This window comes from Cavia porcellus, unplaced genomic scaffold, assembly GCF_034190915.1.
Source record: "Cavia porcellus strain 051 isolate PalLab524CR breed Dunkin Hartley unplaced genomic scaffold, mCavPor4.1 scaffold_32, whole genome shotgun sequence".
NCBI lineage: Eukaryota > Metazoa > Chordata > Mammalia > Rodentia > Caviidae > Cavia > Cavia porcellus.
Window position 1 is genome coordinate 36941652 of NW_026947515.1, and position 9573 is coordinate 36951224.

The 9573-nt window shown below is 61.1% G+C and overlaps 3 protein-coding genes across 8 annotated transcripts; 2 read left to right on the plus strand and 1 right to left on the minus strand.

Moving 5' to 3' along the window:
* The first annotated feature begins 8 nt into the window (after positions 1-8).
* Cd68 (CD68 molecule) lies at positions 9-2397 on the plus strand. The gene is made up of 6 exons (XM_003466253.5): positions 9-208; positions 291-742; positions 1159-1278; positions 1395-1473; positions 1579-1749; positions 2007-2397. The coding sequence occupies exons 1-6, from the start codon at positions 163-165 to the stop codon at positions 2144-2146; spliced, it is 1008 nt and encodes a 335-aa protein (XP_003466301.1). The 5' UTR covers positions 9-162; the 3' UTR covers positions 2147-2397.
* Positions 2398-3824: 1427 nt separating this feature from the next.
* Mpdu1 (mannose-P-dolichol utilization defect 1) lies at positions 3825-7401 on the plus strand. Of its 3 annotated transcripts, none has more exons than XM_013148739.3 (7): positions 3825-3982; positions 5217-5282; positions 5447-5574; positions 5751-5836; positions 5938-6056; positions 6302-6412; positions 6657-7401. In XM_013148739.3, exons 1-7 carry the CDS (start codon positions 3827-3829, stop codon positions 6780-6782), a joined length of 792 nt encoding a protein of 263 aa, XP_013004193.2. In that variant the 5' UTR covers positions 3825-3826; the 3' UTR covers positions 6783-7401. The 3 variants fall into 3 exon arrangements, with proteins under 3 accessions (XP_013004193.2, XP_003466300.1, XP_013004194.1); XM_003466252.5 differs by having other exon boundaries at positions 3864-3982; positions 5442-5574; XM_013148740.3 differs by lacking the exons at positions 3825-3982; positions 5217-5282 and having other exon boundaries at positions 5442-5574; positions 5715-5836.
* Positions 7387-8937, minus strand: Sox15 (SRY-box transcription factor 15). 4 transcript variants are annotated; one of them, XM_063241710.1, is made up of 3 exons: positions 8186-8937; positions 7858-7993; positions 7387-7717 (listed from the first exon to the last, which is right to left on the minus strand). In XM_063241710.1, exons 1-3 carry the CDS (start codon positions 8674-8676, stop codon positions 7664-7666), a joined length of 681 nt encoding a protein of 226 aa, XP_063097780.1. In that variant the 5' UTR covers positions 8677-8937; the 3' UTR covers positions 7387-7663. The 4 variants fall into 4 exon arrangements, with proteins under 4 accessions (XP_063097780.1, XP_063097779.1, XP_003466299.1 ...); XM_063241711.1 differs by having other exon boundaries at positions 7580-7717; positions 7858-8000; XM_063241709.1 differs by having other exon boundaries at positions 7387-7993.
* Positions 8938-9573: the final 636 nt, after the last annotated feature.

Consider the following 9573-nt stretch of genomic DNA (forward strand, 5'->3'; position numbering starts at 1 on the left):
TCTCCTGATTACGAAAAAACTAATGAGCAAGACTGGTGGCTGAGCCCCGGTGCCTGAATCAGGGGCTGGGGGTGGGGTTACTTTATAGGAAGTGAGAGGCTTTCCTCCTATTCCAAGAGAAGACGGAGCTAGAGTGCTCACCGTGCCGGCACGGCGTCCATCATGAGGCTGGCTGTACTGCTCTTGGCCTCGCTGGGGCTTCTGACAGGTAAGGAGAAAGCGGGACCGGAGCGGGGGAGCCTGCGGAGGTGCCCAGCCCTGGTTGCTGACCGCCCTCTCTCGGCTGAAAGCCCAGGGAGCAGAGGTTGGCTGCCCCCACAGAAAGTCGGCCACTCTGCTGCCCTCCTTCACGATGACCACTACTGCTACGAAAAGCACAGTAAGTCCCACAACCAGCCATGGACCCACCACCACCAATCATGGGACTGCTACGGTTCATCCAACAAGCATGAGCACTGCTGCACCCACTGGACCTACCACGGACACTCACAGTCCAGCAGCCACCACCACCAGGCCTGGAAATGCTACCACCGTTCACCCCACAAGCAAGGGCACCGCTACCAGCCCCAGATTCTCCACCAGCTCCCCTACCCCGGGACCGCCGCCGCCCTCGCCAAGTCCTAGCCCGGGCTCCAAGGAGGCTGTAGGAGACTACACATGGACGAACGGGTCCCAGCCCTGCGTCCGGCTCCAAGCCCAGATCCAGATTCGAGTCCTGTATCCTACCCAGGGTGGAGGAGAGGTAAAGCTAAAGCCCTGGATGCAGGGACAGGAAGCAAGTGCTGTCCTGGTTCCGAGGGAGTAAAGAGGAAGTACAGGGCATGGTGGTTAAATCTGCAATCACGGCCCTCCGGAGGCCGAGACAGACCGCTGCAAGGCCAAGGCCAGCCTGGGCCGCGCAGCTCACGGCCAGGCTGAACTACTTAGTAAGGCAGCAGCCTCGGAAAAAGAAAATAGGGCTGGGGATTTAGCTCAGCGGCATAAGCGCCTGCCTTGCAAGCAGGCAGTCATGAGTTCGATCCCCGGTACCGATAAAAATGAAAAACCAAAAACAAACAAAAGAGTAGACAGGGGACAGGGACCCCTGGATGCACGGCTCCGTAGTCTTCTTGTTTTGGCATTGCAGTCGAAAGACCCTCTGCTGTTTAACTTCCACAGGCCTGGGGCATCTCTGTACTGAACCCCAATAAAACCAAGGTCCAGGGTGGCTGTGCGGATGCCCATACCCACCTGCGCCTCTCATTCCCTTATGGCCATCTCAGCTTTGGATTCAAGCAGGTATAGTCCACAGGGTCCCCTCTGGGTGTTCACGCCTGCCACCCCCTTCCTCCCTCCTGCCTCTGTGGACCGGCCGGCTTTCCTCCTGCCGCGCTGAGCCTCCCGCTCCCCTCCAGGCCGTGCAGCAAAGCCAGAGTGTGGTCTACCTGAGTTACATGGCGGTGGACTACAACGTGTCCTTCCCCAGGGCGGCCCGTGAGTGACCCCCCCTTTCTTGCTGCTAACGAGTGTGGGCTCCTGACGGGCTCAAGCTGGGCTGGGGGGAGGCTGATTGGACCTGACCCTCCCTCTGCCCTCCAGAGTGGGCCTTCTTGGCTCAGAATTCATCCCTTCGAGATCTCCAAGCGCCGCTGGGCCAGAGCTTCAGCTGCGGAAATGCCAGCATCCTCGTTTCCCGGGGCTTCCACCTCGACCTCCTCTCTCTGCGGCTCCAGGCTGCTCAGCTGCCTCCCACAGGAGGCTTTGGGCCAAGTAAGACCTGGCTCTAGCCTTCCCTCCTGGCGTTCTCCACTGCGCCGGAGCTGTCTGCTTAAAGCCAACACGTCTTGCCTCTCTAAGGCTTGTCACGGTGACCGGGCAGCTGTGCTCCCCTTTTTTACTGGAATCTACTGCTTTCTCCCTTTTCTGACTGGGAGTCTGGGGGGAGCTGCTCGCCGGTCCCCTCCCGCAGCCTCCGTGGCGCCCACCCCGCCACTGCTGATGGAAGCCTACTTGCCCTGTTCTGCCAGGTTTCTCGTGCCCTGGCGACCAGGACCAGTCCATGATGCTGCCTCTCATCATCGGCCTGACGCTGCTTGGCCTGCTGGTTCTGGTGCTGGCTGCCTGCTGCATCATTCAGAGACGCCCATCCGCGTACCAGGCCCTCTAAGCCTTTGCTCCCGTCCTAGGGGCACCAGGGGCGCCCTCCTTTCCTCACCATGCAGCCAACCCACAAACACAGTTACCATTCTTCACTGGCTTTCTTCAAGAACAAAACAGTTGATGCCACTGGGAGAGGGGAAGGGGTTTTTATTAAAGGAGACGAGCCCCAGGCCGGTAAAAAAGTAGTAAAACTTACTCAAATCTTTGTCTTTGGTTTGTCTTGTTTTGCCAGGATTAAAGGCCGTAAGTTTCTTGTTACATGCCTTTGTGTCTTTTCATGGCTGAATTACAGGAGGCCAAAAACAGCTGGGAAAGAGGGATGAAGATAGGATTTGACCAAATGCCCTCCAGGGCTCCCTGCCCCAAACCTGGCACACATGGTGGTGAATATACCATGGCTTCCTCCTTCCGGGTGACTCTGGCGCCGCTGGCTGCCCCCTCTCCCTCGACCCAGTGGAGCTGCCCATCTTGGCAACCATCTTTCCAAGTCTCCTGTACCATGAAAAACACAGCGGTCAGGCAAAGCAGTGCATAACGGGCAACTTCATTTCCAAAGATAGAGCCAGGGGCTCCAGAGGGCGCATGCACTCGGGAGGCTGAGGAGGGCTAGCTGTGAGCTCCAGGGAGACTGGGCACGCGAGTTCAAGGCCAGCCTGAACTACATAACGAGAGCTTGCCTGAAAATAAAATAAATAAAATAAAATAAAATAGCCAAGTATGATTACAAGAGCTCACGGTGTCCTGTGCTAGGTAAGCTAGCAGGCAGGGCTGCGAATGCACCAGTGGCAGCGTGCCGCCTGGAGAACGCGAGGGTGGAGTTCGACCTCACACACAGCTGATTTCTGTGCAGTGGGGAACACCCTGGCTCTCAGCCTGGCCACACCCCAAGCTAACCCTGACACCCCCAGTACCTGAGGGGAGGCAGGAGGGTCACCCTCAGGGCAGCCAGAGCCCATATCCTAAGAAGGAACTCCAAGAGAGGGGTCTTGGCAGTGGAGGGGCCAGGAGCGTGGCCATCAGGTCGTGGCCGCAGGCTGGTGATCTGGCACCGGGGTGCCAGCTAGTCCAGGTGCCCTCTTCCAGGCGCACAGCTGAGCCTGCTCAGCCTTGCCCATCCTTCGCTGGCACTGGGTCCACTCAGACCATGGGGTAGGAGGGCTCCAAGGTCCACTACTCACAAGCTGCCCTCCCCGAGGTGACCTCTTCCCTTCTCTCCGCTAGCACCACGGTCGCTGGTGGACCCACTCACCCTGCACCACAGAAACTGCAGGGGCAAGCATGGTACTAGGCATGGCAGGGCCATTCTCTCTGGAGACGCCAAGAGACAGGGAAACAGAGCGCCACGGCGCCCCCACCCAACACCATCTTGGAGATACACTCCCTTTATCTCAATTTTGCACAACACAAAGTTGGGTTAGGATAAGACAAGATGGCGCCTAGCAGGAGGCGCGAAGAAAGACCAAATGATAATTCGCACTTCCCAACTGCAACAGTAAACAAAGGGGGCAGGAAATCTGCGCAGACGCACTGCTGGAGAACACTTTAAAATTCGAACGGTAGGCTGCCTCGGAAACTGGTTTCTGATCTCAAATTCTGCCATAAAATGGGGCGGGGTAAAAAGGGTGGGGACCAGGTGGGGCACAGCTTCCCCGCGGGAAAGGAACTAGGGGCGGAGCGCGGAGCGCGCATGCGCACAAGTGAATGGCGGGCTACAGAACTGGCGGAAGCTCGCTTTCCAACATGGCGGCTGAGGCGGATCAGCTGCTCAGGCGGGTGCTGGTGCCAGTTCTTTTACCTGAGAAATGCTACGACCAACTTTTCGTCCAGTGGGACTTGCTTCATGGTGAGTTTTATTCAGTCTCCAACCAAAGTCTTATTCGAGCGTCCCTGGCTGTGACTGGCTGTTCAGTGACGGCGGAGGCTGCCGTCACTCGAGCCGTCACTCTGAGCTGGGCGGAAGGTGCTTCTTAGAGGGGCGGAAGTAGCTCGATCCCGCACCGGGAAGACGCCATATTTGGGCAGGGGAGACAGTCCCCGGATGGAAGTACATTTGGAAGTTTGTGCGTGAGCGACAAAGACAAGAAGACGACTCGCTTTTTACAAAACAAAATTAAATATATGATCAGATAACTCCAGACTTTGGAATATCGCTGGCAGAGTTAAATTGAATTGAAAGCCTGTGAGGAATCAGGCTTTCGGGCTGGGGATTTAGCTCAGCGGCATAAGCGCCTGCCTTGCAAGCGCGCAGTCGTGAGTTCAATCCCTAGTACCGGTAAAAAAAAAAAAAAAAAAAAAAGAATCAGGCCTTCATGTGCACCCCAGGGGCGTCTGTGACCCCAGTTGCTTCTGATGATCTAATATTGGAATAGTTTGCCTTTTTCTTGCATTTGCGGGGCAGCTCTACAGCAAGGCATGCCTCAGACGTCAGAGTTAGAGAGCTTTTCCACCTTGCCCTGACAGTTCATAGTAACTCCTCCACCCCACGCTCGTGGGACACTGAGATCATAGCCCGCGAATGTCTGCCTCTCACTGGGGAAGGAGAAAAGGCAAGAGACTGTGGATAAGCACGGGATAAAAGCAAGACCTGGAAGGGTAGGACTGAGCCTCTGAACAGGAGTCCGGGAGAGAGTTCCAGAATGAATGGTACTGAGCTGGCATGGTGGCGCACGCCTGCGACGCCAGCACTCGGGAGGCTGAGGCAGGAAGATGGCCAGGAGTTTGCCTGAGTTACATACATAGCAAGTCTGCCTCAGAGCAGCAGCAGAGCGCGAGTGGCATGGAACCCGGTCGTGGGGAGAATGTGTGCAGTGGGCTGCCGGGAGATGAGGGTTCTCCCGCGTGGCTCGGTGCCCTCGGGAAAGAGACAGGAGGAAGGCGTGGCATGGAGCGCAGAGCTGTGCGGGAGGGCAGAATCAGCCATTCCGGGAAGCCGCCTGGGCTGAGCTGGCTCGGAGCCCTGAGGACCAGGTCCCCTTTCCGGGGCTGCCCGCGGGACCGGTTCCCGGTGTGAACGGCGAGGTGCGGAGAAGACCGGGCGGCGCCGGTGACATCAGCTTTCCCCCTCCTGCTCTTTGCAGTTCCCTGCCTCAAGATCCTCCTCAGCAAAGGCCTGGGGCTGGCCATCGTGGCCGGCTCGCTCCTTGGTATGTCCGTTTGCCTTTTCTGCTGTCAGGACGGGGTGGAGGCGCTGGGAGCCTCAGCTGGGGTCCCTGAACTGCAAATGGCTTGCTTTATGTGGCTCCCGGGCCCTCCCTGCCCGTGATGACAGGCTCGGAACTCTGCCCTTCTCGTCTTCTCCCCAGTAAAGCTGCCCCAAATCCTTAAAATCCTGGGGGCCAAGAGTGCAGAAGGGCTGAGTCTGCAGTCGGCAGTCCTGGAGCTGGTGGCGCTGACTGGGACCGTGGTCTACAGCGTCGCCAACAGCTTCCTCTTCAGGTGAGGACCTGCCCCGTGCTCCCAGGGGCAGAAGTCTAGCGCTCTGCAGGCACGGACGGCTGTGGATCCTGGAGGCAGGGTCACTGGAGGGCTGCGTTCTCGGGGGATGGGCTCTGGAGGCTTTTCCTGCCTCTTTCCAGGCCTGCCCTTCTTCCTCCCAAATCTTGACTCTGCAGCTCTTGGGGTGAAGCCCTGTTCCTGATGCTTCAGACGATTACCATCTGCTTCCTGATCATGCATTTCAGAGGACAGACTGGGAAAGGTACCGGGCTTTGCCCAGGAGCAGGCTGTGGCTCACTGGGAGTCCTGCTGGGAACAGGCTGGAGGGAGGTTGAGGGGCGCCCTTGTCTCTCTGACCCCCAGGAGCTGCTTTCCTGGCCTGCTACGCGCTGAGCCTGCTGGTGCTGCTTTCACCACTCACACCCCTAGCTGTCGTCACCCTGCTGCAGGCCTCCAATGTGCCCGCTGTGGTGGTGGGGAAGGTGGGTAGAGGAGCAAGGGAGAAGTTTAACCGCGGCAGGACAGGGTGGCGGGCCAGAAGGGAAGGCCAGCGGGAACAGAGGACAGTGGGACATGAGGGACTCACGACGGGAACATGGGGAAAGTCCAAATGACAAAACCAGGGCCAGGGACTTAGCTCAGTGGCATAAGTGCCTGCCTGACAAGTGTGAGGTCGAGAGTTCGATCCCTGGTACCAAAAACAAAAAGATGTCAATTCCTCCCCTAGCTACTCCAGGCCGCCACCAACTACCGCAATGGGCACACAGGCCAGCTCTCAGCCATCACAGTCTTTCTGCTGTTTGGGGGCTCCCTGACCAGAATCTTTACTTCCATTCAGGTGAGTATGCTTTCTGCCCTCTAGAGGGCACTAAAACCCGTCTTATACCTAGTCTCTCAAGGACTGAGCTATCCTATGTTGAGTTTGCAGTAGCCCAGGCGGCCTGGAACTCCAGTGATCCTCCTGCCTCGGCCTCGGCCTCGGGGTGCTGGGATTGATTACAGGCAGGGTCACTGCCGCAGGTAGGGCAGCCTTCTGAGTGTTACATTAAACAAGAGTGACCCTGGCTGTCTCTCACAACCAGGAAACCGGAGACCCCCTCATGGCTGGCGTCTTTGTGGTCGCCTCCCTCTGCAATGGCCTCATCGCTGCCCAGGTCCTCTTCTACTGGAACACAGGGCCTCCCCACAAGCACAAAAAGGAGCAGTAGAGTGGAGGCCGCTGTGGGGGCTTCACGTGTTTGCATTCCGCCACCAGCGTCGGAGTCCTCCGCATGTGAGCCCGCCTGTTTGGGAGACTCAGCTGTTGCACATTCTGAGCCAGGGCTCGTGTCCAGTGGGAACGGGTGGTTGGTGGGCCCAGGTCCTTAGGGTGCAGGGAGGGTTAACACTTTGACATTAAAGTTCCACCCCAGCACGCAAAGACAAAACCCGACCTGCCTGCAGTTCCCAAGGCCTGTGTATGTGCTGTTCACCCGCTTCAGTGCTGGCTCCCGCAGCAGCAGCTTCTAGCTGTTTCTGTGCCTGCCGGCAGTGTCCTCCCTTTGATCTTTCCACTGCTCTTCTGGCCTTCGAGAACAGCGCCCAGACAAGGGACAAGAGGGATTCAGGGCTTGTGCTGGCTTCCTCCCCGGACTTAGGACTGAGGGCTGGACCCCAGTGCTGGGGGTGGGGAGAGGGGGCCGAGTGACTCAGCCAGGGCCCCGGGGTGGGGTGCGCAGGTGCTTGCTGTGGCAGGCTCAGGCGGAAGGGAGTGGAGATGGTGCCGCAGTGCAGTGAGGTGAACGGAGATGGGACACAATAAAGACAAACAGGTTTCATCATACAAAATCGTGTTACACGGTGGTTTTGCTGGCCTTGGCTCTCTTGGCGGGGCTGCAGGCCTGAGTTGTGGTCCAGCACAGAAAAGGACCTGCAGCCTGGGTTGGGGTGGTTCTGGGTGGCAGAAAGGAGAACGCAGCCCTTCCTGGGAGATGCATGCGGTCCTTAGAGGTGGGCTAGGGGCACAGGGGCACCAGGGCTGTAGGCAGCGGGGGACCCCGGGGGCAGGTAGGGGCTGTAGTGGGATAGGAGCTGGCCCGCGAGCCTGGGGTCACTCTGAGGGAGGGAACACGCCGAGGGGGCCTCCGGTGCACAGTGGGAAGAGCTGCAAAGAGAAACGGGAGTTAGAGGCTGCCTTCCTGGGTTGGAGGGGCTACGCAGTGGCCCCAACCTCAAGTGGGGGACTGGTCTGACCAGTCTTGGGCAGACAGAGCTATGCTGGCTACAGCAGGCATGGAACCAGACCTTAGGATGGCTTAGAGAGGAACACAGCCCTGTTGGGACATGCTTGGGAGCAGCAGGCTTGCGTGCTGCGCGACTGTTTTCCTCTTCTGGGGCAGCAGGCCAGGAAGGGGCAGGATGGGCTCGGCCTCTCCTTGGCCTGCAGGCTTGGACAGGAAGCCAGGTCACACACAGGCCAGAGCAGGGGCAACAGAGCAGGTAAGCCAGGGGTCACTTGGCCCTGCAGGACTGCCCCCTTCCGGGGAGATGGAAAGACCCCATGGGTGACGGTGCGAAGTGGCTTCTGTGCGAATGCGCAGGTGGACCCGCCCGCCGCCTCCCAGACACTCACCCGTAGCTGCCGGGCAGGTAGTTGGGAGGCTGGTACCCGAAGCCTCTGCTTCCCTGGGACGCCGCACATCCTGGGCCCCAGAGGGGGGCGCCGCAGGCCGGCCTGGCGCCCGCGCTCTTGGCCCTGCGCCGCGGCCGGTACTTGTAGTCGGGATAGTCGCGGAGGTGTCGCGCGCGCAGCCGCTTGGCCTCCTCCACGAAGGGCCGCTTCTCCTCCTCGGGCAGCAGCTTCCACTGCGCGCCCAGGCGCTTGGAGATCTCCGAGTTGTGCATCTTGGGGTTCTGCTGCGCCATCTGGCGGCGCCGGGCCGAGCTCCACACCATGAACGCGTTCATGGGCCGCTTCACCTTCTCCGAGGGGAGCCCCCCGGGGGCCGCGGGGCTCCCGTTCCCCTGCTGCTCTGGGGCTGCGGCGGCCAAGGGGGTCTCGGCCACAGGAGCGGGGGGCTCGAGGTTCCAGGCTTGAGTCTGCGAGCAGCCGGGCAGCGCCATGGGGTCCTGCGCCGATTGCCCCCCGCTTGGGAGGCTCGGGCCCGGGGAGACGTCGCCTTTGCAGTCTGTTACCGCTGCCAGGCCGCAGCCCGTGGCGCCTGCGGTGCAACCAGCGCGGCACTCAGCACGGAGCAGAGGGCGCGCGCCGGCCCGCTCTCCCGCCGGCTTTGGAGCGCGCTGCCGTCCCGTCCCGTCCCGTCCCGTCTCGTCCCGTCCCGTCCCTGTCTCCGTCCCCGTCCCCGTCCCCGGCCAGGAGAGGAGACTTACCCCGGCCGGCCGGCCTCGGGAACAACTTTTAAACGGCGGCTCCTCCCAGCCCCGCCAGCCTCCCGCCTTCAGGCCGGCCAGGTGCCCGCCCGCCCCGGCCCACCCCGGCGGGTGCAGCTGTCAGCCTCCCGCCGCCCTGCCCTGCGCGGTCCCCGCCTCCTCAAGCGCCGGCGATTCACTCGACGCCTTCCACAATGGGCTGCACCGGGGCAGGGACGCCCTGGGGCTCGGGCGCGGAGAGGAAGTCGGGCAGGGCCGCCTTCCCGCAGCCCCGACCTGCCCCTGCCTGGGGCGGCGGCGGGGCCCGCGCGCTCCAGCCGTGCCGTCCCCGCAGGTGCCGGGGCCAGGCCCTCAGGTGGGCGCCCTCAGCGGCCCGAGCAGCCGCGGAGTTCCGGCGCTCTCCGGCGGGGTGGGGTGCGGCAGGGCCGCGGGGAGCCCCCGGAGCGGACGCCAGCCCGCCGGGGTGGGAGCCCGCCCCGCCCCGCCCCGCCCCGGGCCGCGGGCGATCTCCAGCTCCTGAAGCAGCCGCCGCGCGCCAGGGCGCACTCTGGCCGCGCTCTCGAATCCCAGCAGGGCCAACTCCAGGGCCGGCGCAGCGGACTGGGGACACCGGAGCGCCCCGTCCCCCCA

What these genes read in the sequence shown, in the direction of transcription:
- Cd68 (XM_003466253.5), top strand. Translation starts at nt 163, where the DNA reads ATGAGGCTGGCTGTACTGCTCTTGGCCTCGCTGGGGCTTCTGACAG. An exon ending in CTACCCAGGGTGGAGGAGAG is followed by an intron (nt 743 to 1,158) that starts GTAAAGCTAAAG and finishes TAACTTCCACAG; the next exon opens with GCCTGGGGCATCTCTGTACT. An exon ending in GTCCTTCCCCAGGGCGGCCC is followed by an intron (nt 1,474 to 1,578) that starts GTGAGTGACCCC and finishes TCTGCCCTCCAG; the next exon opens with AGTGGGCCTTCTTGGCTCAG.
- Mpdu1 (XM_013148739.3), top strand. Translation starts at nt 3,827, where the DNA reads ATGCGCACAAGTGAATGGCGGGCTACAGAACTGGCGGAAGCTCGCTTT. An exon ending in CCAGTGGGACTTGCTTCATG is followed by an intron (nt 3,983 to 5,216) that starts GTGAGTTTTATT and finishes TGCTCTTTGCAG; the next exon opens with TTCCCTGCCTCAAGATCCTC. An exon ending in CCGCTGTGGTGGTGGGGAAG is followed by an intron (nt 6,057 to 6,301) that starts GTGGGTAGAGGA and finishes TTCCTCCCCTAG; the next exon opens with CTACTCCAGGCCGCCACCAA.
- Sox15 (XM_063241709.1), bottom strand. Translation starts at nt 8,676, where the DNA reads ATGGCGCTGCCCGGCTGCTCGCAGACTCAAGCCTGGAACCTCGAGCCC. An exon ending in TACCTGCCCGGCAGCTACGG is followed by an intron (nt 7,994 to 8,185) that starts GTGAGTGTCTGG and finishes CCAAGCCTGCAG; the next exon opens with GCCAAGGAGAGGCCGAGCCC.